This window comes from Periophthalmus magnuspinnatus, chromosome 3, assembly GCF_009829125.3.
Source record: "Periophthalmus magnuspinnatus isolate fPerMag1 chromosome 3, fPerMag1.2.pri, whole genome shotgun sequence".
NCBI lineage: Eukaryota > Metazoa > Chordata > Actinopteri > Gobiiformes > Gobiidae > Periophthalmus > Periophthalmus magnuspinnatus.
Window position 1 is genome coordinate 11,059,392 of NC_047128.1, and position 26,427 is coordinate 11,085,818.

The window sequence follows — 26,427 nt, forward strand, 5'->3', positions numbered from 1 at the left end:
AGTTAAAGCCCATACTACACTGTTTTCTGACCTATGTTTCCTCATCACAAAAGTACCTGGAGTTGTGTTTTGTTTCATTTACACATGTTTAACACAAACCCTACATATTTAAGCTGAGTTCTTCTCTCAAACCGAAAACACTGTTCCACCTTGTGATGCCATGTGTTAATACATGAAATGCTCTACTGTGTTTTTAAACTCCATACACCTTCACTAGAATCATTTGGATCATTTCAGCCCTGGAATTGCTCATCTCTGCCAAACGGTAAAGGTAAAAGATAGCCATTAACTTCAAAACTACTGCATCATAAAGTGGAACAGAGCATTTTCAGCTTTGGAGATGTAGACTAATAATAACAGATTACTCAAACGTGTGAATGAAACAAAACACAACTCCAGGTATATTTCTGGGGAGGTGACAACGTTATAACATGGCTTAAAGCTCACAAAAGTCAATTTGGTGTAATATAGGACCTTTAAGTTTAGGGCTGTAACTAACAATTGTTTTGTATTCGCAATTCCTATAATACCCCCTCCCTTTGCTCCCCATATCGCTCCTCATATCGCTCCCCATATCGCTCCCCATATCACTCCCCATATCGCTCCCCATATCACTCCCCCTTTAGAGCGCAATCAATATCAGCGTAACCACAAAAGTTATGTTTTTGTATTATTAAAAACAGAGAGCAAAGTTATTATCTGGTTAGTGTGTAAAAAGTGATTCAGGATCTCTTCAAAAGTAACATATTAAGCACCTCTATTGTCTCTTAACCACAGTCTAATATTTAATTTATTGTCTCCATTGAACTTTGACCCTTTAACAGGTTTTGTATATTTGAGTGCATGTTTCACTTCAAAGCAGGGGTCTGGGAAGGTGTAGGAGTGTCAGCCACATATGTTAAAGAGTGGAGAGACAGATGTTTAGGTTTGACCTTATCTGAGACTCTCATCTGGGGCCCCCTTATGTAACACCGGCCCTGGCCCCAACCCCAATAACTGGCCCCAACAACTGGCCCACCGCATCTTCTTGTTAAGAAGACTGTCGACTCAAATATTTCAGCAGTTTAGTTTTTTTTTTTTCAGTGTCCAATTTTTGCTGGTTAAAGGTGCACTTTTCCAATGGAGGCCCAGCCATCTGTTTGTCTCTATGGAAAAATGGAATAAAATATATCTATCTAAATTTCTTTTAAAGAAGGACTAAACACCTAAACTCTACCCACAAGCACATTTAGATATGTGCTTGGATATTACCTGGAGGACTTAAGGGGAGAGTGAAGGTTGAGGAGGGGCAGGGTCTTGAGGTATAAAGGTCAGGGCAATTGATCGAACAGGTATCTACAAATCACACTTCGTCCCTGCAGCCAGGTGTTTGTAATCAGGCCTGGCTGTAATCAGGGCAGTTCTGTGTGATATAGCATAGTACTTGAAATTATAGTGGCAACTGGAAGCAGGGCGCACTTAGTATTTTTGACCAGAAAGCTGCAAATTGGTCTTCCACTATTACCTCCATGTAACTTCAGAGTAAATGATATATGCAGTATGTTGTACTACAGTATGACATGTTTCCCTCTGCAGTCACCTTGCACTCCTGACAGACAGAGTACTGGCTCAGGTTTATGCCCCGCAGTAGCTCTTCTTTGCTCGTATATTTTTCGCTGGGAAAAACAGATCAGGAAGTCATTATTGCAGAAGCAAAATCAGTTATAGGTTTTGAGTTGAGTCCAAGTGTTGCTCTGCGTGACAGAAATTTGGATTGCGTGTTGGATTGAGAAAATGTTTTATATAATTCATAAATAATAATGTTCAGCTTTGTCAGTCACAATATGAACATTATGAAATGTTACCTTCAGCTTGAGGTGATGGGCAGGTGAAAATAATCTTGATTTACCTTGTTTAATTTATTTGATTGGTAATGCACGGGGTACATTACAATACCATATACAAAAGAAATATGTATGTACATAAAGTGCTGCTTTATATTGATGCTCCAAAGGAGTAGGTAGAAGTTCAGACCCCTAGTTCTGAATCCTTGCACTTTTACACTTTTGTTGCTTTTTTTTATGCTCATAGGCAAATTTATCTAAAGGTGCCTTATTTTATTGCCTGCAATATTCCACAGTATGGCTTCAACTATTCTGCATGCATTTCATTACAAGTGATTTTATTGCTTTAAAAAAATATATATATAAATAAATAAATAAATAAATTGTTACTGTTAGTGGGACTGCCTAATCACAGATCTGTAGCTTAAGTCAGGTCAACGCTTGCTTGTCTCCATGGAGAAAGATTAGTTACCATATTGTGGAATACTGCAGGCAAAGCAATAATCCGTTAGAAATGTTCTTCAGGTCAAAAAAGCAGAAAAGAGTCTGTGTAATATTGAGTCTGATTTGCACTAGAGTGATATTCATTCAGTGGTTGTAAACTCTGAGGTGATAGTAAACAGCAGCTGTAGTACTGAAGCACTACCTGTTCCTGGGTTTTGGACAGTGTCCCAGGACAAAGGCAAGCAGTGCCAGGAGAGAGGAGAGATCTGAGCTGATCCTCACTCTGCTGCACACAGTAAGCTGATACAGGCCTGTAATGTAACCTGTGACCCATAATGATTTAAAGCTGCAATATGTCACTTTTCTGGTGATGTCGCCTGCTGTTCTTCATGGAGATAGCAAAGTTGGACAGCAACAGCAACATCCCCATTTGGAAAAGTTTCAGACCATCCATATAAACACTTACATATTGCCACTTCTGATTCATATCAGCGATTTCAGAATGATGAAAAATTAGGACAGTTTAAAAGTATTATATCTTTTACAAAGAGTCTTCAAAATAGTGCATAAAACATGTAGCTGAAACCCATGAATAGGCCTACATATATGTTTTTGTTTAAAGGTCCTGGTACAGATTTTTTCATGCATTTGAGCAAATTATGTCAATACAGATATATTGTATAGCTCTTAAGATCATAATAAGTCCACTGTGTACTGTCTACATCTATTTATAAAGCATTTTATTGTCTGATAGTCAGGAAGTGTGCATTAGCATGCTACTTGTTGTTAACTTTACCGTCACGGCAAAACTCTGCGCTTATAAACTAATCATTGTAAATAATTAGGATGCTCGGAAGGCATAAGGTAAGTGAGATCAACTTTATATGACTATCAACTATTTAAAGTGACCTAGTTTTGTTTTTCATGTTTTTAAGACAGTAACAATCAGGTACAGTGCCTTTCAGCATTTACCCCTGTACAGCAATTTACAATAGAATAAAGCCTTTAAGCCTATGAAAAATTTGAGCCTATAGAAAATAATAATAATTTTTGATAAAAGAAAATTGGAAGGTTGATCAGTGGCTCTCAGACTACAGCACATGCAACAAGAACAGGTTGGAATGAGTCTATTAATGTGCTCATTTGCATGTAGAAGGCTCAGAGTCTGATTGATGGGTGCGTGACAGTTTCACTTAGACACAAAATAATAGGCCTGTTGTTGAGCTATCCATTCATTCAAAATAGGACACAACTTTTCATTACACATCCAAAAGCATGATATTGAAAATAAATCATGCAGGATTAAAGGGACTCGTATTTGAGCAAAATGTGCTTTGCCCCAGAACAAATATATTTTCTGATCTGCTCTTGAGGTCAAATAAGTGTGCTGTCTGTGTCTATTTATAAAGCATTTTAATTGTCTGGTAATCAGGTCTAGTTGTTAACTTTAACTGTTGACTGCAAAACTATGCTATTGTCTATGAAAGTTGTGAAAAGTTCTCATAAACTCATCACGGTGAGTCGTATTTAGGTTGTTCTGATTGCATAAAGTAAATGAGGATTACCTTTGCACTGCTGCAAACCGTTTAAAATGATCTGGTTGTGTTTGTCACGTTTGCAAGACAGTAAATCAGGTACGTGCCTTTAAGGTTGTAAAAAGTATCACAGCATTTATTTATTAAGCTCTAGTCATCATTAAATTGTAATGATAATATCCATGGAAGCTGTAATTTGTTACTCATTGTCCGAAATGTTCCTCACACCCTTTTGGTGCTTATCTTTTGTTATTAACCACACTAAATATAGATTACAGAACTATTCAAAACACTCCCTTTGATTTGACTCTAACGTTGACTGGAGTACATAGTGTTCCATTTTAATTGCATCTGACTGGGCTGATGTCTTGACGTTGATACCATTCAAGTATAATAACCTTTTCTTTGTGAATGAAAAACACACGTCAACCAGATTTCTACGTGACATTTAGACATTTGAAACAGTGATCACACCTGGGTGAGTAGCCAAAAATTGTACTCAAGTAAGAGTAGCATTACGTGAAAATAATATTACTCAGGTAGAAGTAAGACTCAAGTACTAGAGTAAGACTAAAAAGACGCTGGAGGGACTATATCTCGTGACTGGCTGGGGAACACCTTGGAGTTCCACAGGAGGAAGTGTCTGGGGTGTGGAAGTCTGGGAGTCCCAGCTTAGAATGCTGCCCCGTGACCACGCCCTAAATAAGAAGAAGGAAATGGATGGATGGAAGAGTAAAAAGGTATTTGGGAAAGTACTATTCAAGTAAGATTAACTTAAAGAGTAACTGTCTGGACTTTAGATCTGATTTATAATTTGAAGTGAACGTAATGTGAAGTCAATAAAAATATTACTAAGGTGGAAGTAAAAGTACGCTGCTAGAAAAGTACTTTGAAAAGTACCATTTCTTTAAAAAAAAAAAAAAGAAGTCAATCTCACATACCTCTGACAGTGATAGAAACAAATAGAAGCATGGCATTTGTCCGAACAGGACTGGAGTTGGTGCGATCGCATATTTTGGCATGTGGGCCGGTGGAAAGTTGGCACAAAGTTAAGCCCTTTCAAGTATACACACCTGAGGGCATCTGGCAACACGAAACAAGAGATGATGAGAAAGTGTTGAGATTTGGCAACATTTGATGCATTTACGGGAGATGTAATGATAGACTGCTCTATGCTGTGAGATGGCCCCTCATGTTTTAGATCATGGTAGCTAATGTCAGGCTAAACACATATAGTCATTGTGTAAAAAAAAAAACACCAAAAAAAAAAAAAAAAATCATCAAGGCTAGCAATTATAGGGGCCAGTTTGAAGCCGAGTTCCACATTTGGAATTCCCACCATGAGTACCATAGCAACCAAAGAGCCAATTCACAGGGAGGCTGTTGAAGGTAATGTTACTTCTTGCCCACACTGCTGGTTTAGTAGGGAATGGGCACTTGCAACACTGTCAATCAAACCTGTTGCTAACGCTAGCCTTCAGGGAAAGAGGGCAGCTGATTTGGCTGTTTTAATGTTCATATCTTGAGTTACGGACACAATATTGAAATAAAAATACAAGGATCATGTAGATTGGGTTAATACAAACATTTTAAGACCAAAATGATGAGGCTGACAGAAGCAGTTACAGAGAGAGGGCCCACAGTTTTTAAATGTAAAGTGAGTCGATGGAGCCAAAAGTACGCCCATGCTTGCTTCTTATTTGGAACGCGACGGCTATCAGGTTAGCTATGTCCATTTATACATACAGTCTATGTTTGTACTGGACAATTAGTCAAATTTCAGTTGATACTGTTCACATTCGAGAATTTGGTGATGTCATGTTTTCATATGAAGGACTGGGGCCTGTGTAACTCTATGGGAGATTTATTATCTAAACTTATGATGCGTTGAACCTTCTAATTATTAGTTTTGGATCAGCCCCACAAACTTGTCATATTAATCTTGTGGCCTAAACTCCGCTCAACTGACAAATTAATTTCATTTTTTTTATTTACACAGACAGAGACACTGAGCATGTGCCCGGTTTGTTTTTCTTGTGGCTAGGCCCAGTAAATAAGATAATTACAGAGCTATTAACCATAAACTAGGTCAATGCCAGCGTCATTTACCATAATGCATTAGTAAGCTTTAAAGATGCACAGTGTAACCTTTCTGCTTGTTGTCTCCATGGAGATGTCATTGGAGAAATTAAATGTAAATGACCTCATAGACCCGCATTGGCCTGTGATTTAACTGGAGTGCAGATTTGTTTGTGGATCAGTCGGGAGCCGGACTCTTGCCAACACGAGTGGAGATGATACAATGAGTCTGAATCCAGTGATGTAATACTATTTTTACTACAAACTCAACTGAGTGGCACATGAGACACAACACAACCAATACATTTGGTCCAATATGTAACTCTTCTGGTGTCCTGGAGCTTTTATTGCTTTGTCTGGGATGTTCCACAGTATGGCGTTAAATGTTTCTGCCTATAATTTATTTAAAGGTCCTATATTACACAAAAGTGACTCTTGTAAGCTTTAAGTTACCGGTATGCTGTAATAATGTTACCTCCTCCAAAACATACCTGGAGTTGTGTTTCATTCACACATGATTGAGTAGCCCTCTATTATTAGTCTGTCTACATCATGAAAGCTCAAAATGCTCTATTTCACCTTGTGATATCATGAAAGAGTAGCGTTGAAGTTAACAGCTCCTTTTACCTTTAGTTCAGTAGAGATTGGCAATTCCAGGGCTGAAATGACCCAAATGATTCTAGTGAAAGTGAGTTTAAAAACACAGTAGAGCACTTCCTGTATTACCAAATGACATCACTAGGCGGGACAGAGTGTTTTCTGTTTGAGAGAAGAACTCAGCCTAAATATGCAGGGTTTGTGAATTAAAGATGTGTAATTGAAACAAAACATAGCTCCAGGTATGTTAGTGATGAGGAAACAACATTATAACATAGATGAGAAAATAGCCTAATATGGGCCCTTTAATGTTTTTATTGCTTATGCCTTTCTTCCCATGTTACTGTGGATTACTGCATATGGATGTGAGTGAATTGACTGTCTGTCCTTTGCAGCTAACGCCTTAGTTTAAAATACACGGATTTTAATACATGCATTTAATACACAATGGGTGTGTTCACACTTTCTGTTCTGTTCTAGTCCTGGTATGGTCTTTGTCTTGTTGAGATTTTTCCTTTAGTTTAGTTCCTTGTTAATTCCGGTATATAATGTTGAAATTAAGGTGTACTCACTGTCCCAGAAAGAAATTTGTAAATTTGTAATTGTAATGTCTTAGTCAGACTCAGGACTACCTTAGCTGGAGGATTGACCTTCTGTGCAAGTTTTGGGTTGATGGGCTGGAGTGCCTGGGGTTTCTTCCAGGCACTACAGTTTAGTGCCTGGAAGAAACCCCAGGCACAGTGAGAACATGCAAACTACAAAACCACACAGACATATTAAAAACATTACATATTTACAAAGAGAGGTATGAAACAAACAGATGCTAATGAACTGCCCCTCTCTCCCTCTATGTGTCATCAGGCTGTGACTCTGGGTTCGGGCAGGCCACAGCGAAGCATCTGGACTCTCTTGGTTTTGAAGTCTTTGCCACAGTTTTGGACCTGAGCTCAGAGGGGTCCCAGGACCTGTTCCAGACCTGCTCCTCTAGACTCACTCTGCTGAAGGTCGACATCACACAGCCTCAGCAGGTGCAGCAGGCCCTCACAGAGACCAGGGCCAAGCTTGGACTCAGAGGTAAGAAATACACAAATGATCAAATCTAGGGATAACTTTAAAAAGGGGTATTATGCAAGTTTTATTATTATTATTATCCATCCATCCATCCATTTTCTTCCGCTTATCCGGGGCCGGGTCGCGGGGGCAGCAGTCTAAGCAGGGACTCCCAGACTTCCCTCACCCCGGACACGTCCTCCAGCTCCTCCAGTGGGACCCCAAGGCATTCCCAGGCCAGCCGAGAGACATAGTCCCTCCAGCGTGTCCTCCTCCCAATGGGACATGCCCAGAACACCTCCCTAGGGAGGCGTCCAGGAGGCATCCTAAGCAGATGCCCGAGCCACCTCAACTGGTTCCTCTCGACGTGTAGGAGCAGCCGCTCTACTCTGAGCTCCTCCCGTGTGACCGAGCTCCTCACCCTATCCCTAAGGGTGCGCCCGGCCCCCCTGCGGAGGAAACCCATTTCGGCCGCCTATATCCACGACCTTGTCCTTTCGGTCATTACCCAGAGCTCATGACCATAGGTGAGGGTAGGAACGTAGATTGACCGGTAAATCGAGAGCTTCGCCTTTGGGCTCAGCTCCTTCTTCACCACAACGGACCAATACAGCGACCGCATCACTGCAGACGCTGCACCAATCTGCCTGTCAATCTCACGCTCCATCCTTCCCTCACTCGTGAACAAGACCCCGAGATACTTGAACTCCTCCACTTGAGGCAGAGACTCACCACCCACCCAAAGAGGGCAAACCACCTTTTTTCCGGTCGAGAACCATGGCCTCGGATTTGGAGGAGCTGATTCTCATCCCAGCCGCTTCACACTCGGGTGTGGCCTTTGTGACTGCCCGAGCCGCGGCACGCTTGGCCCGCCGGTACTCATCAGGCTCGATAGGACTCCTTCTTCAGCTTGACGGCATCCCTTACTTCCGGTGTCCACCACCGGGTTCGGGGATTGCTGCCGTGACAAGCACCGCAGACCTTACGACCACAACTATGAGCAGCCGCATCCACAATAGAGGTGGAGAACATGGCCCACTCGGAGTCCATGTCTCCAACCTCAACCGGGATCAGGGAGAAGCTCTCCCGGAGGTGGGAGTTGAAGACCCCTCTGACAGAGGGCTCCGCCAGACGTTCCCAACAGACCCTCACGATGCGCTTGGGCCTGCCAGGTCTGTCCGGCTTCCTCCTCCGCCAGCAGATCCAACTCACCACCAGGTGGTGATCAGTTGATAGCTCAGCCCCTCTCTTCACCCGAGTGTCCAAGACACGCGGTCGGAGATCAGATGACACGACAACAAAGTCGATCATCGACCTCCGACCTAGAGTGTCCTGGTGCCACGTGCACCGATGGACACCCTTGTGCTCAAACATTGTGTTTGTTATGGACAAACTGTGACTAGCACAGAAGTCCAATAACAAAACATCACTCGGGTTCAGATCGGGGAGGCCATTCCTCCCAATCACGCCCCTCCAAGTGTCACTGTCATTACCCACATGGGCATTGAAGTCCCCCAGGAGAACAACGGAGTCCCTGGTTAGTGCACTGTCTAAAACCCCTCCCAGGGACTCCAAGAAGGCCGGGTACTCCGCACTGCTGTTTGGCCCGTAGGCCGACACAACAGTGAGAGACCTGTCCCCGACTCGGAGGCGCAGGGACACGACCCTCTCGTTTACCGAGGTGAACTCCAACACGTGGTGGCTGAGCTGTGGGGCAATGAGCAAGGCCACACCAGCTCGCCGCCGCTCCCCGCGGGCAATGCCAGAGAAATGGAGAGTCCAACCCCTCTCAAGGAGTTGGGTTCCAGAGCCCAAGCTGTGCGTGGAGGTGAGGCCGACTATATCTAGCCGGTAACGCTCAACCTCCCGCACAAGCTCAGGTTCTTTCCCCCCCAGCGAGGTGACATTCCATGTCCCCAGAGCTAGTCTCTATGTCCGGAGATCCGGTCGGCGAGGTCCCTGCCTTCGACTGCCGCCCGGATCTCTCAGCACCCGCCCCTCATGGCTCCTCTCGCAGGTGGTGGGTCCACGGGAGGACGGCCCCACGTCGTTCCTTTGGGCTGGGCCCAGCCGGGCCCCGTGGGGAAAGGCCCGGCCACCAGGCGCTCGCTGCCGAGCACCCACCCCAGGCCTGGCTCCAGGGTGGGGCCCCGGTAACGCCAGTCCAGGAGACGTAACTGGCCTTGTTGTATTAGTCTTCATGGGGGGTATTATTATTATTATTTTATTTTATTATTTTTTTATTTTTTTTTGCTTTTGACCATGTTATAATGTTTTCCCTCATCAAAAACATACCTGAAGAGGTTTTAAATGTCATCCATGCTTGTTTGAGTAATTTAGCGATCTCTCTGCGGCACTATTTGAACCTTTCACGGTTAGGTCTAAGTTTCTGTCCAATGCTCCGCCCACAGGCTTATGTCAGCCATGCTCCCACATGACAATTCTCCATAAATATACAAAAACATGATCCAAACTGTACACAACAACTTAATTTGACAAACCTGATGTGATGTGCAATAGTTTCATTAGTGGGATACATGCTGATTGTGCTGTGATAGCACTCTGAAGGGGGAATGACTTAGTGCAGAGAGCAAAAGGAGTGTTCGGCAAATATAACATTTTCAAATTAATAAAAAGTAACATGGTGATCTAAATATGTTAGGTGTTACAGTTAATACCCCATATAAGTCAAATACCCTCTCTTTATGTCGTAACCAGCAAGACAGAGGGACCAAAAGTGCGCGACTCTCGAAGGGTTAAACAATGTTTTTATTCACAAAACGTGGGTACACAATAATCACAGTTCAATAATCCGGGACCGGGGAACGAGGGTGCTTCACAGCGCAGTTCATGGACAGATTCAGTTCTTAGATGCAGAGAAGCTGGGGAGCGTGGGAAAGACATATGTGCAAGGCGCGGGTAGCGTGAGACCATACCAAGGTAGAAGTGCAGGTGCAGGGAGGTCCGGAGCTGGATTTCATGGTTTTCATGGAGACATGGATTTCACAAAAAGTACGAAGGTACAGAGTCGAGCAGAAATATTCACGTGTGACACGCGGACATTCCGGCGCAGAGTGTCTGGTCCTCGCTCCTCTTATCCACAGCAGGTGGTGTTGATTGCATAGATGGGCTGCAGGTGCACGCAGGAGGAGCAGGACTCCGCCCAGCTCCGGAGACAGGCAGGTGAGGGAGGGGGGAACACAGCACAGGAGGACAGCAAACCGGGATCACGACACTTTAATACCCTGTAGAAGTGTAATACCTCATCTTTAGTACTCCACAGAAGCAAAAAAAAACCTTGGTAAATTAATTCTATTATTTATTTATTTATTTTGTATGGGTACAAAAGGTGAACACATGTCCCTCTTTTGTTTGTCCTACACAGCCTTTAAGCCCTTGTCCCATTCATTTAGAGCATAGGTGTCAAACTCTGGCCCGCGGGCCAAATTTGGCCCGTAGTGTAATTATATTTGGACCACAAGGCAATTTCAAATTAATATTAGAGCTGGCCCGCATTATTATACGGTGGCAGCGCTGTAACACCGCATTCACCACTTATACTACAAATCCCATAATGCTCTGCTGTTGTTTTGGCGCATCAATTAGGACAGAGGCAGACCAACCTCCAAATGGAGCTGATTGAACTCCAGTGTGATGAAACACTGAAGTCAAAGTTTGATGCTGTTGGGGCTGCACAGTTTCCACAGTTCATCCCTGACACGATGCCTCAGCTCCGCACCGAAGTTGCTCAATTGCTCTCCATGTTTGGTAGCCCTTACCTATGCGAGCAACTTTTCTCCTCAATGAAGATGACGAAAACGTCTCACAGGAGACGTCTAACTGATGAACACCTTTGTTCAATAATGAAGGTTTCTTCAGCTCAAACCCTGAGCCCCAACACTGATGAATTGGCATCCAAGAAAAGATGCCAGGTATCTGGCTTGGGCGCATCAGAGTAGATCAGTGTGTCGCAAAATGAGCAGTAAATACATTTTCTATGCACTTTTTCTTGCTACTCCAAGGCCTGAATGGTTGATTTATTCATAGTTGTTATGTTATTTCATTTTCAAATTTATTAGCCTGTGTAAGAAGCTAATTTTCACATTTAACTCAAAAGGCTGCAAACAGAAAGGAGGCATTCAATTTTTATTTAAATCTTATTTAATATGCCATTGATATGTTTTATTATTATTATTATTATTACTACTACTACTATTATTATTAGTAGTATTATTAGCAACTCGATTTTGCATGCCTGCATTTTAAAGTTATATAAGCCTTGCTTGTTCAATATTCATTGTTAAATCAAAACTTGTTTGGTTCCATATTAAAAGGTTCATTTGTTCAACCTTGGCCCACGGCTTTGTTCAATTTAAAATTTTGGCCCACTGTGTATTTGAGTTTGACACCCCTGATTTAGAGCATGTCACAATTTTTCACATGAAGTGCATGAAAAGTGGGATCTGTCTGCATAGAAAACATTAATACTCTTTGGCACTGGCATTCTTTCTGGGCTGCAATATGTTGGCAGTGGCAACCTGTAGAGCTGGCGGCGACCTTCGTTTAGTTGACTAATCAGTCAAACTTTTAAATGATAAGGATTTATTTGGACAAGAAAGAAGGAGAAAGAAGAAGTGAGTGAGTGAATGACATTTATTTAAACCATAGACTGTATATATAAATGGACATAGCTAAACTGCTAGCCACCTCATTCCAAATAGGCTCACTTTGACCTCTGTAACTGTAACTCTCTCTGTAACTCCTGCTGTCAGACTCGTCATTTTGGTCTTAAAATGTTCGTATTAACCCGATCCTGGGGTTTTTATTTCACTATCTACTCAAGATATGAACGTTAATAACATATTAAATCAGCTGCCTTCTTTCCTCAAGGTTGCTCCCACTAGCGTTAGCAACAGGTTTGATTGTTAGTGTTGCTAAGCACCACCCCTCCTCCGCCAAACGGAATTCCAAATATGGAACTTGACTCAAAATTTGAACGCTATGGGTGACGCCACACTCAGTCTACTTCATGATTCACACGTTTAAGCTGTCTTTATACAAATACGTTGTTTCCTAGTACTTTTTTTTCATAAAGGGTAGTTTGGGTCAGATACATGAAGATATTTAATAGTTTTGAGAGTTTTTGCAACACCCCTTTTTAGTCAACTAATTGATTTGCAGGACATGTTTTTAGTCCAAGATGAATTTCAATGGCAGTCCTGCCAGTCTGTGTTACCATATCTTCATACACCATTATTATCTGTCTCCATCTCCACAGTTCATTCATTCTGTAAATTATTTTGTTTGACCAAAGCTGACTTTCTAGGACCAATTTATACTAACTTTATACTTTTAACAGTTTGAGGTTCAATCTTGCTTCATTACATACTGTTCTTCTGTCCTTGGACAACACACTTCACTCATCTTTCACCTGCGAATGTATCAGTATGACTGTGACCCAAAAAGGACATTGGCAGAGATTGGCAGCCACATTCCTGTCTGTTCGCCCCAGGGCAGCTGTGGCATTCTTGAATGAAATGTTCCTCTGTGTTATGTTCAACAGCCTGTTTACGTGGAAGGTGTTTGATCAGAGCGAGGCCAGACAGTAACCTGACCTGAGAGAAAGAGAAGGTGGGAGAAGGAGGGAGGAGGAGGGAGAAGGAGAATGAGGAGCATAAGAGAGGAGGAGAGGGGAGTGGAGAGAGAGAGGGAGAGATACATACAGTGAGGTGGGGGTTTTGTTTTATCCCCTCTACAGCTTTCACAAAAGTCAAATTTTGTGGCGTGTCCTACAGGGTAGTTCATTGGTTGATGGCCAAGTCAGGACCGGCTGTACCTAGCTGCTAAAGGCTAAACTAGCAACATGCACCACTGACCACGGCCCATTGACTTCCATGTTCAGGCCTCAGGGCTTGGTTGCTGCTAGTTTGTAGCTGATGTCTTTCTCCTTCTTACTTATAACATTGCTACACCACTGAAGCATAGTCTCTGATTGGTTGATCCAAGACTAAAGACCAAGACCAAGACTCAAGACCTGCCACATCAATGCCAGTTTCCCCAATTGAACCATTTGAACCATTTGAACCTGGCAGCTGGATTCTCTGTAAGAGAATCCAGAATACATCTGTACACATGAAAATTGGGTTCTTTCATTCTTATACATGGCCAGTCAAAACTTTGGGCACATCCTCTCGTTCAGTGTGTTTTTTCTTTATGTTTACTACTTTCTACATCTTTTTATACGAGACATCAAATATATGAAATAAGATATATAGAAATATGTAACGAATGAAAAAAAGGAAAATAAGTGTTAAATAACTGACTTTTGCAGTGATCAAAGCAAAGGGTAAAGCTATTTTACAAAATATTAAATCTTAAACATGTTTGGAGTTCTTTTGAGTGTGTTTTTGTTCACTATATTCCAGATGTGTCATTCATAGTTCTGATGCATCAGTGAGAATCTACAGTGTAAATAATGATATATAAAGATAATAGACAGAGATAATAATGAAAAAAGAAGAAACATGAATGTCCAAACTTCTGACTGATACACTGGGTGTAACCTGCACTTTAAACAAGTACTCCTGTCATTATTTATCTCTACAAACCTCATGGAACAATCACTCAACAAGCAACATCTTTCACTCCCTCTCTCCCTCCCACTCCTCTCTCCCTCTACCCCTCCTTTTTCTCTCTCTACCCCTCCCTCCATCTCCCCCTTCCTCTCTCCCACCCTGTCTCCCTCTCCTCTACCCCTCCCTCCGTCTCCCCCTTCCTCTCTCCCCCCTATCTCCCTCTCCTCTTCCTCCTCCCTCCCTCTCCCTCCCTAGGCCCCACCTCCCTCCCCTCCATCTCTCTTCCTCTTTCCCTCCCTCTTTCCTTCCCTCCCTCGCCCACTGACCCCCTGCCTCCCTCCCCTCTCACCCTGACTCCCTCCCTCTCTCTGCCCCTTCCTTCCCTCTCACTCCCTTCCCTCCCTCTTTCTCCCTCCGATTCTTCCCACCTCTCCCTTGCTCTCCCCTCTCTTCTTGTGTAAACTTGAGCGCACAGTTTAAAGATCACTCAGATAAGAGGCCATTCTCATAGGTACGCAGTGTATGAATGAAGAGTACTCCAGTGCACAGTTGGCTCCGTCTTATCTTCAGAGTGTGTCAGAGCAGAAACATAATAAACACTAGTACACACTGATATCAGGAGTTATCTTTGGAATCCGTTGAACATTAGTGAATTAATTAAATGTACCCAATCTTACTGTAACGATGATATACGACTGTCGATAAGATAATAGTCTTGTACATTTGACCCATCCTTCAATGCTGCTGGGGGAACCTGTCAGGAGCAGCACACCCAGATCTTGACCTAGTCTTGGTCAGGACGATCTTAGCTGGAGGATTTGACTTATACTGTGCAGGTTTTGGGTTGATGGAGGAACCATGAATGGCCCAGGAGTCAAACCCAGAACCTTCTTGCTGTAAGACATTGCCACTCAGACGCTGTGCCACTGTATAGGCTGTCAGAGTGGTTAGGTTTAAAGCATAGACTGTATATATAAATTGACATAGCTTAACTGCTAGCCGCATTCACGTTCAGGTTTGCTAAGTGCCTGCTCTGTGCTAACCCAGTGGTGCAGGCGGGAAGGAGTGTTTCAACAGCCTCGCTCCGGGTTGGCTCTTTGGTTGCTATGATACATATGGTCGGAATTCAACATATGTAAAATCAACTCCAAACTGGCCCCTATAACTGCTAGCCATAATGAGCTTAATTTGACTGGAGCCGAACGCCATAGGTGACGTCACACTCACTTAGTCCACTTCTTTATACAGCTTATGGTTTAAGGTAAAGAATCTCGAATCTGAGTTTGCAGAAAAACAATGAACACTTGCTGTATCATAATAACACAAGTTTAATGCCGTACTGTAGAACATACAAGGCCTTCCATCAGAAACATTAGCGCACCTTTAACTACTTCAAATTGTAGTTTATTAGCTCAGAGTAAGCTTTTTATATCATGTCGTAGTAGTTATTTCAAGTAAAAATAACAAACAAAACAGCAGATGGCATGTTTCTTCTGACAACAGTATATCTACAGTGTAACAGAGAAGCTTAGATCCAGCTCCATAAAGATACCCACTTGTCCAATAACTTTCCTCAAAGTAAAAGTCAAAGGTTTATGCCTAAAGCTGTATTTATTTTACAGCCCTGTAAATCTGTTTGCATTACCCACGATGCCTTTCTTCTGTTGGATGTTGCATCATTGAGCTCTTAATTTGTGTTTGCCGTGCCTGCATCGGACCTTGTGGAGCGGTGCCACAGTTTGAGACACTGTTTGCCAAGTACATGGTTCAAATCCATTCAGCCGATTCCCTTTACATAAACACCACTAAGTCCTGGCTGCGTGTACCTTTCTGTCTTTCCCTGTGTATTCCAGTTAATAGCCCCTCAGGAATGTTGATTTAAAAATAATATTAATTGTAGCATTATGTTTTACCACACGAATGCCAATTTTAATACCCCTATATTATACAAAATGGACTCTTGTGAGATTTAAGCTATGTTATAATGCTGTTACCTCCTCCAAAACATACCTGGAGTGGTAATTTCTTTCATTCACACATGTTTGAGAAGTCCTGGATGATTAGTCTGTTTACATCTCCAAAGCTCAAAATGCTCCATTCCACATTGTGATGTCATGAAGTGGTAGTTTTTAAGTTAACAGCTACCTTTTACCTTTAGTTCAGAAGTGATTTAGAATTCCAGGGCTGAAATCATCTAAATAATTCTAGTGAGGGTGTAATATTCATCATTCTAAAAGACATTAATAGATTGTCAATTCAAATTGAGATTGTCTTTCAAAAACAGACTTAAAACATTTATTTTGTAAATGAGTACAGTTGAGTGATAATGAGTATAGTTTAAAAATTGGAAGGTTTGAACTGCCAAAAAAAAAAAAAAGTTAGCAAATTGTCCCTGTAGTTTTTATGGAATTTTCAGTGCTGATGACATAAGTAGAGGTCTGTTTAAGAACTCAGAGCTGCTCCCTGTATTTTTGTGTAAACTGGTCCTGTTTGTCCCTCAGGTCTGTGGGGTTTGGTGAATAACTCTGGAGTGTAAACTGGTCCTGTTTGTCCCTCAGGTCTGTGGGGTTTGGTGAATAACGCTGGAGTGTGTGTGAACTTTGGAGACTCGGAGCTGTCCCTGCTGTCCAACTTCCGCGGCTGTATGGAGGTCAACTTCTTTGGGACGCTCTCAGTGACCCAGAGCTTCCTGCCTCTGCTCCGACGAGCCAAAGGAAGAATCGTCACCATCTCCAGCCCTGCAGGTATGACACTGCATACGCTACTGCTGTTCACTACTGATGTCACGATACTAACATCTCAATTTCAGTACTTAGAATAGACTTGATACCGATTCTGATACCACAATCATAATAAAAACTATTTCTTTAGACAACAGAATGTGATGATCAACATCGCTCAAAGTCACTTTATAATTTCATACATTATTCAGTTTGTACCTGGTGGTTGTAGCCACAGCTGCCCTGGAACAGACTAACAGAAGCAAGGCTGCCAATCTGCACCCACCAGCCCCCGACCTTCACTCCCACACCACATTTGTACTCAGTAATTTGAAGCGTCTTCCCTAAGGACAGTTTTTACTACGGGCACCTGGAATTCCCAGTGGTGTCCCATCCAAGTATTGACCAGGCCTGGTTTAGATTAGCTTCTGAGATCTGACGAGATCTGGCTTTGACAAGGTGGTTTGGCCACAAGCCTCAAGTAATGTAATATGTTACTTTTTGAGGCAGTAACTAAGTTGTGTAACATTTTAACTCATAATGAGTAACTCGCGTCAAAATATTATCTTTTGAATGAGAAAAAGTGAGGGATAGATTTTGAAACAAATTTAAAGGACTGATGTTGTTACAGGGAGTCTTTGACAGAGTCATTGTTCCTTTAATAAACCTTGAAACATTAATTTTAGGCCTGTATCATAATGCAATGTAATTTTTTGAAGCGGTATTGGTAGAAATACTTACATTTTCAGTAAAAAAGTACTGCCTATGATCATTTGGGCCAATTCAACAGGAGGCCTGAGGGCCAATAACATTGGTCTGAGGGATGCATTTAGCCCCTTGGACACCCCCACCGAAACCCATGGATAGGCCTGAGGTGTTTGGATAAATATTGTGGAGAAAAGTGGGTGCTCTACATATGGACTAAACAAGCTTGTGTGCCTGATAAATGAAACTTCACCTAACTTAACCCCACCTTTGTGTGGAGTTGGCTGAGGTCTCCCTGAGTTTGTGTAATAACAGTACAGTCCATTAGTGTGGACACGCCTCCTCTCACTGGACATTGGACTGTTTTACACTAAGATAAGCTCAGCCTGGTGGGCTGTCTGTTTTGGTACAGGGACAGTTAGATATTTACAAAGCATGATTTTGTATTCAGAGCAAATTAACTTTAAGTTACTTTACTGTTTTCAAATAATTTTATGTTTAAATCAGAAGACTTAAAAAACCTGAACAAATGCAAATTATGAAAGTTAAAGGCGCTGTAATTGATTTTTGCTGACTTAAAAACATGAAAAAACAGAAGCAGTTTATTTGAAACTGTTTGCAGTGGTTAATGCTGATTTACCTGTTTACAGTTTGTTTGTCTGTAAAGTGCTAAACATTGTCTCCTGACCTGCCAGAGACCACAGATGGAAAGTAGCCATTGAGCTAATTCTGGCATATTTACATATGTTCATTCATATGCATTGTCCATTTAAATAAATACATTTGAATCTAAAACTCTTATGCATTCAGAGCATCCTAATTATTCACCATGATGAGTTTACAAACACTTTTCACAACTCTCAAAGACCAAAACAGAGTTTTGCCATCATGGTAATACTAACAACAACTAGCATGCTAATAAGCACTTCCCAGTGCTTTATATTTAGGTGCAGACAGAAGACTTATTTTGACCTCATGAGCTGCTTATACAATTTATCTTTACTGGGGCAAGACACATTTTGTTCAAATACATGGGAAGAAATCAGGTACAGGGTCTTGCCATACCATACCATACTGTGAAACCTTCCAGGCAAAGCAATAGTAAGATCTCCATGGAGACAAGAACACAACAGACAGAAAAGTTACCTAAACCCCTTTAAAACTATGTGGTTTTCAGATTCTAAAATGTGATGATGCCATACTCCCAGAGGGGGACAAGAGCCAGATTTCCCCATTGATTACATTACATTAATATTTATATATATATATATATATATATATATATATATATATATATATATATATATATATATATATATATATATATATATATATATATATATATATATATATATATATATATATATATATATATATATATATATATATATATATATATATATATATATATATATATATATATATATATATATATATATATATATATATATATATATATATATATATATATATATATCATGACATGGTGGAATAGAGCATTTAGAGCTTTTGAGACAGACTAAGAATAAAATATCACTCAAATATATGTGAATGAAACAAAACACAACTCCAGGTATGTTTTTGAGGAGGTAACAATATTATAACATGACTTAATCTCACAAAAGTCAAGTTTGCGTAAAGTAGGGCCTTTAAATATAACTGGCCTATAGAATTTTACGATGTTATCTGAAACCCAGCAATTACTTTTCTCTTGTTTCTTGTATTAAATTTGATCCTTCTCGACCACCGTACCCTGGTTTAACCCTGTATATCAAACCACACACATGTTGTACCCCTGTTTGTCTGAAGAGCAGGGCCTGACTTGGCGTCCTCTCTCTCTGATAATTCCCACTTATATCGCGTTACTTCCAGCTGGCACAGCGTTCTTCTGTCAGGACGCGCCTCCGAGCACAGCCAGAACTTGCTCTCATGCCATAAATCCACTCTCACTTCTCGGAAAGCAAAGTTACATTTTGGTTACCTATTAACTTTTCACAAGACATGTCTGATATACAGTACAGCAGGACTGACAATGAACATATTTAAAGGGCCCATATTACACTATGTTCTTTTCATATTATCTATGTTCTAATGTTGTTTCCTCATCACAAACATACCTGGAGTTGTTTTATTTCATTCACACATGTTTAAACCCTGCATATTTAGGCTGAGCTCTTCTCTCAAAACAGAAAACACTCTGTTCCACCTTTTATCTGTTAACTTAAAAACTACTGTTTCATGACATCACAAGGTGAAACAGAGCATTTTAAGCTTTAGAGATGTGGGCAGACTAATAATAAAGGGTTACTCAAACATGTGTGAATGCAACAAAATACAACTCCAGGGATGTTTTTGAGAAGGTAACAGCATTATAACATGGCTTACAGCTCACAAGAGTCACTTTGTGCAGTACAGTACATTTAACAGCTTTTAATAATTTTCAACGAAGTTCTTTAAAAGTCTCCCGTGACCTGGGGTTAAAACTCTGCTTGAGCTGTAAGAGTTAAAGGCCCTGTACCCAACTGCCCCATGTATTTGAGCAAAATGTGTCTTGCCCCAGTACAGATATATCGTATAAGCAGCTCTTGAGGTCAAAGTAAATCCACTGTGTACTGTCTGCATCTAATTAGAACACATTTTTTATTTTTTATTTTTTTGTCAGGTAATCAGTAAGTGTGTTAACATGCTAGTATTATTGTTATTATTATTATTGTGATGGCAAATCTCTGGTCACCCAGAGTTGTGAAAAGTGCTTATAAACTCATTGTGGTGATGCTAGGAATGCATAAGGTGAAGAATAACTTTGGTCCACTGCAAACTTTTTAAAATCATCTACTTCTAGTTCTATTTTGTTTTATTTTTTTTATGTTTTTAAGACAGATTCAGGTACACTGCCTTTACTGGAGTTGGCCGTATCCAATGTAATTGGTATCTTTAAGCTGTACTGCGTAACTTACGGTGGGAGTCCATCACTCCTGTGGGCGATACTGTGGGGGATCAGCCACAGTATCTATCTGTGTACATTTCAGTCATAAGTGTTTTCATCAAAATATGCATTCTCGTGAGCGAGGTTGCCACTCCGCAGATTTGACTTATAACTCACCTGCTTGTCTCCATGCTATACTGTGGTACACTGGTATCAAGCACTATGACCCTGGAGCCGGGTAGAGCCTCCCTCCCCTGGAAGGTATAATGTCGAGGGATTCTCAGACAATGCTCACTTGAAATGTGATTTCAAATAATTGTGCAGCGGCAGTACATTTAGTCTGAGGTGTTGTCTCCCTCTTCCCAGGTGACCTGCCGTTCCCCTGTCTGTCGGCCTACGGTTCGTCCAAAGCGGCTCTGAACCTGTTCATGAACACTCTAAGACATGAACTGGTGCAGTGGGGTGTCCAGGTGTCCACCGTGTTACCGGCAGCTTTCAAGACAGGTAAAAGATATCACCCACACAGGCTTAGGTGTTTTAATGGTTTTTATAATTATTACTTGGTTTAGTATCAGTTTAAGAGCCCATATTACGCTAACCTGACATATGCACTTAAGTCCTATCGCTATGACAGCTTTTTGAAATGCTTTTGTATACTTTTTATTTCATTTTTTATTTTGTTATACGTATATATATATATATATATATATATATATATATATATATATATATATATATATATATATATATATATATATATACGTATATATATATATATATATATATATATATATATATATATATACGTATATATATATATATATATATATATATATATATATATATACGTGTATATATATATATATATATATATATATATATATATATATATATACGTATATATATATATATATATATATATATACGTATATATATATATATATATATATATATATATATACGTATATATATATATATATATATATATATATATATATATGTGTGTATATATATATATATATATATATATATATATATATATATATATATATATATATATATATATATATATATATACGTATATATATATATATATATATATATATATTTTTTTTTTTTATGGGGGATTGCTTAAGCATAAGTAAAAGCATTTTATGCACCCTAATAAGATCCACTGACCCACAGGTTGGCAGTGTGATTCCAGCTCCTACAGATGAATATTGCCATTGTGTTCTTGGCAAGATACTTAACCCACCTCACCCCCAGTATCTGTGTTCACTGTTGTATGAATGGATGTGTGAATGGGTGAGTGGCTCCTTGAAGTAAAGCACTTAGATGTTTTCATGGTTTTTGTAATTATTACTTGGTTTAGTATCAGTTTAAGGGCCCAAAGTTGCATAGTGCTGCTTTAAATGGATATATCTTGTGTTTGTTTTAGTGAGTGGTCTAGTCCGGGTTCTGGTTGTGGTCTGACCTCCTCAGTCCTCCCACTGAGACTAATACTGACATAATGGATTCCACGTGGAGCAGGACATCTGCTCTTCACTACTGTCCTCCCTCTCACAGAGTGATGAGGAATTGCTTCAAAAATTCCCACAAAATCACAAATACATCTGTGCTACATAAGTGCCCACAATAATACACTGACCTCTGGTTTGTAAAGCCGTTAGTACAGATGTTGTGTACAGGTGCTGTGTACAGATGTTGTGTACAGTTGTTGAAACAAAAAGTTGACCAAAAAATAATACGAAAATATTCGTCCATCCATTTTCTTCTGCTTATCTGGTACCGGGTTGTGGGGGGAGCAGTCTAAGCAGGGACTCTCAGACATCCTACACCCCAGACACTTCCTCCAGCTCCTCTGGTGGGACCCCAAGGGGATCCTAGGTCAGCCAAGAGACATAGTCCCTCCAGCGTGTCCTGGGTCTTCCCTGGGGCCTCCTCCCGGGAACAAAAATTTTTTTTTATAAACAATTATGGTTCTACTCTAGTGTCTTTTGAGCAAATCAGTTCAATTAAGGCTAAAATATCCATTTACCATAAAAATAGCTCTTCATGAATGGAACAGAGCAGTTTGAGTTTGGTGATCTCTAATAATAATCCTAATAATCCAGGATTATGCAAAAATGTGTGAATGAAACAAAGCACAACTCCAGGTATGTCTTTTAGGAGGTAACAACATTCCCACATGACTAAAGGTTCACAAGTCAGTTCTGAGTAATATACAACCTTTAAAATTGAAAAATGATGAAGATTTTAAAGTGATTTTAAAGTTAACTCTTTGTTTAGACATGGGAGAATGATGACGTATGTGGAGGTGATTCCATAACTGTTACCTAACAACCAAAATGTAGGGCCAAGGCTAATCTAAATTGCACAATAGTTATGATATGATACAACTGTTACTTCTAAATAATTAAGAGTGCTTGTAAGCACGAGCAGAGCCAGACATTTTTGGTTCGAGGAACATATTAATATAGAGCCTTTTAACAATGGAGCATACCCCCACGCCCTAGTCACTGTTTTAAACAAGTTTGAATGTAGTTGCCTATGTAGTGATTTATAAAAGCTAATATGGAATTGTTTTTTTTATTAATGTGTATTGAGTATTATTTTTGAACATTTTTAATCAAGATTGAATGTGCTATGAAAATGGGGCAACAATCTTTGGGGGGGCTGTATTGGGGAGCATTGACCCTTCCAGGGGAGGTTGGTGCCCCCTCAAGCCCCCTAGCACTGCCCCTGATAGTAAGAGCAACTGTCTTGGCGTGACATTTGATTTCTAACCTAAAATGAATGTAATTTGACAGACAAAACATAAAATAATTCACAATAAATAAGTCAAACTGAATGATATCTGAAAGAGCTACAGGAAACAGAAATGTTGAAATCATAAAGCCACCAGAAAGCTCAAGTCACTTTAGTCTTGGTCACAGTATAAAGAGGAATCACAACTTTTACTCAAGTAAGAGTAATGTTACTCTGCAAAATATATTAAATAAATAGAAGTAAAAACATTGTCTTCAAACTACTTAGAGAAGTACAGTACACATTACAGTGAAATAGAATTTAAATCAGATTCTCCTACTCTTCCTATCATATGGCAAGGGCTAGTTTTCTGGTCCCCTATGTATCTGGAGTAGTGTTTTGAGTATCTGTTCAGTCTGTAGCACCAAATAAGAAATTGTTGCTATCACAAACAGTGAATATACCTTAACCTGATTTGACTTGTGTTAGAGGTGCAAAACCACTAGCACTTTTAATAACATTAAGGTCTGTGTAGGAAGGAACTACACAGACCTTTTAATGTTATTAAAAGTCTGTGTAGGAAGGAACTACAAACTAGCTGATGATTACAACTTTCTGCAGTTTTGCAATGATTAAAGTGATATCATTTTGTCCAATTAACAGTGCTCACCATTTGGCAGGTTTAAACATGAAAATCTCTCGACACAATGAGTTGTTTTGCCAAATTGTGAACAACCAATTCGGACGTCAGCCAAAAGGACATTCAACCCGCGAGTATCCCAGAGATTAGGGCTTAAATCCTGTCTGGGAAAACCTGTTCTTCTCGGATTAAAATGTAAAAAGGCCGGATCAAGTGTGCTGGAGCAAAGCTTCCATGCCCTATTAGTCAACATCCACCTACACAGAGGAAGAGGAGACGCAAGGTCAAGCAATGCTTTTAAGGTTTACAATATGGAGCCTGAGTCTTATTTACCAAATAATTTAAGGTAAAGGAACACTTTAGTGCCCCCTGTAGGAACATTATAGAACATGTATATCAATACACTCAAAGGTCCAGTATGGAAGCTTCTGGAGGTGGCACCTACATGATTCCATGGAAATAAATGGTAAATTGTTACATTTTACATAGCACTTTTCCACCTTCAAGGCCCAAAACACTTTACATCAAGGAACCACTCACCCATTCACCCAGTTTTTCTTATTTTCAGTGCAATAAACAATAAACAATAAACAATAAACAATAATTTTTGTATATTTTTTGGCAAAAAGTTACATGCTGTGGCTTTACTCTACTACTAAAAGGAATGCACTGTTTGGGTTCACTGGTCCATGTGTTTGTGTTGTTATGTCCACTGCGGTCAGCGTGCCTTGGTGGTCGACTCAGACAGCTCAGACAGCTATGGCCACAATAATAATGCAAACGTATACAGCCTTCTCCAATTCTAGCATCTAAGACACATCCACCCATACAGCAGTAGCTCTCCACCATTAAGTGTGGGACAGAACACAGTGTAAAAGATCTATATGGAACTGTTCATGACCACCTGTGTGGTTACAGATTTTAGAAGCACTTTGACTGGAATGTTCCACAGTATGGCATTAAACGTATCAATCTTCATCATTGATTAAATTACAGGTGTTTTATGGCTCAAAAATATCCACCTGATCACCTGGAGATATAAGTTCCATACCATACTGTGGAACATTCCAGGCAAAACAATAAGATCTCCATGGAGACAAGCAGGTGGCAGACTCTCCACCAGAAAAGTTACACAGTGCGCCTTTAAAAAACACAATATACCCACATCTAATGCACAAAAACATTTGTTCTGAACCCCATAATAAATCCCTTCTTAAAGAGGGTATTATGCAAAATGTATTTTTTTTAAAAGCTTTTTACCAACGTTGTTCCCTCACCAAAAGCATGCCTGAAGAGGTTATACGTCATCCATGCATGTTTGAGTAATCTCTTATGGTTAGCTCTAAGATTCTGTCCAATGTTACGCACACAAGCCTATGTCATCCATGCTCCTACACAACAATTCTACATAAATATACAAAACCATGATACAAAACTCTGCAGAACAACTTGACAAACCTGATGTGATATGTAGTAGTTTAATTGGCAGGATGCACACTGATTTTGTTGTGATAGTGCTGAAGGGGAACAAAGTGAGAGGGGACTCAGAGAGTAAAAAATTATATTAAAAATATGCTAATATGTTGTGTCAAAACAATAAAAGGAAACATGGTGAATATGTTATGTGTTAGCTGTTAATGCCCCATAGAAGTCTAATAACCCCTCTTTAAACTCTTGTCTGCCGCAGGTCAGTCCAGTAACCACGCCTACTGGGAACAACAGCACAAGACTCTGCTCCAGTCACTTCCTCCATCTCTGCTTGAGGAATATGGTGAAGACTATCTGACTGAAACCAAGGAACTCTTTCAGTCTCACGCCCGCACCGCCAACCCCGACCTCAGCCCTGTCGTCAACACCATTGCAGAGGCTCTGCTCGCCCCTCGGCCCCTCCCACGATACTACGCCGGGCCAGGGGTGGGGCTTATGTACTTTATCCACAGCTACTTCCCGTTCAGTGTTTGCAACAAGTTCCTCCAAAAACTGTTTATGCAGAAGAAGTTGATGCCCCGAGCTCTGAGGAAACAAGCAGAGTTCGATCTCAGTATTGATCTTCATAATAACAATAATAATGACGAGAAGTTTGGGAAATAAAAATGAAAATAAAACTCATGGACAATATATCTGCAACGGCGTCAGCACATAGCATGGACTGAAGCTGTGTTTTACTTCGGTTTATTAGTTGCCATGGTGTCTAGAATACACACTCCTCCAATACTTTACAACAATATGAGGCTGGTCACCGGTTAATCTGCCCGAGTTCAGAGGGGCGTGTTTGACAGCCAGTCAGGGAGACGCATGGTCCATATCAAAACAAATATGGCTACTTATGAGGAAAAGAGAAAAGTAAAAGTATCACAGGACTGAGAAAAAAATTAAATAATAATAATAATAATAATAATAATAATAATAATAATAATAATAATAATAATAATAATAATAATAATAATAATAATAAATCAATTAAATCAGGTCCATCTGTGTAAAACACACAGAGACAAATCGGTCTGGACTTCACAGGCAAATTCATGAGCTCATATTGAAAGTGCATAATTTATTTTCCTGCATCTGGACAGTGGTGGAATGTA

At 40.3% G+C, this 26,427-nt stretch overlaps 1 protein-coding gene across 1 annotated transcript in view; it reads left to right on the forward strand.

The window, feature by feature from the left end:
- hsd11b2 (hydroxysteroid (11-beta) dehydrogenase 2) overlaps positions 1–26,212 on the forward strand; it is a 42,984-nt gene extending 16,772 nt beyond the window's left edge. The window contains exons 2-5 of the mRNA XM_033985776.2: positions 7,340–7,552; positions 16,662–16,847; positions 20,821–20,958; positions 25,530–26,212. Of these exons, the coding sequence (XP_033841667.1) occupies positions 7,340–7,552; positions 16,662–16,847; positions 20,821–20,958; positions 25,530–25,933 (941 nt within the window). The 3' untranslated portion in view covers positions 25,934–26,212. The remainder of the gene's footprint in view (positions 1–7,339; positions 7,553–16,661; positions 16,848–20,820; positions 20,959–25,529) is intronic.
- Positions 26,213–26,427: the final 215 nt, after the last annotated feature.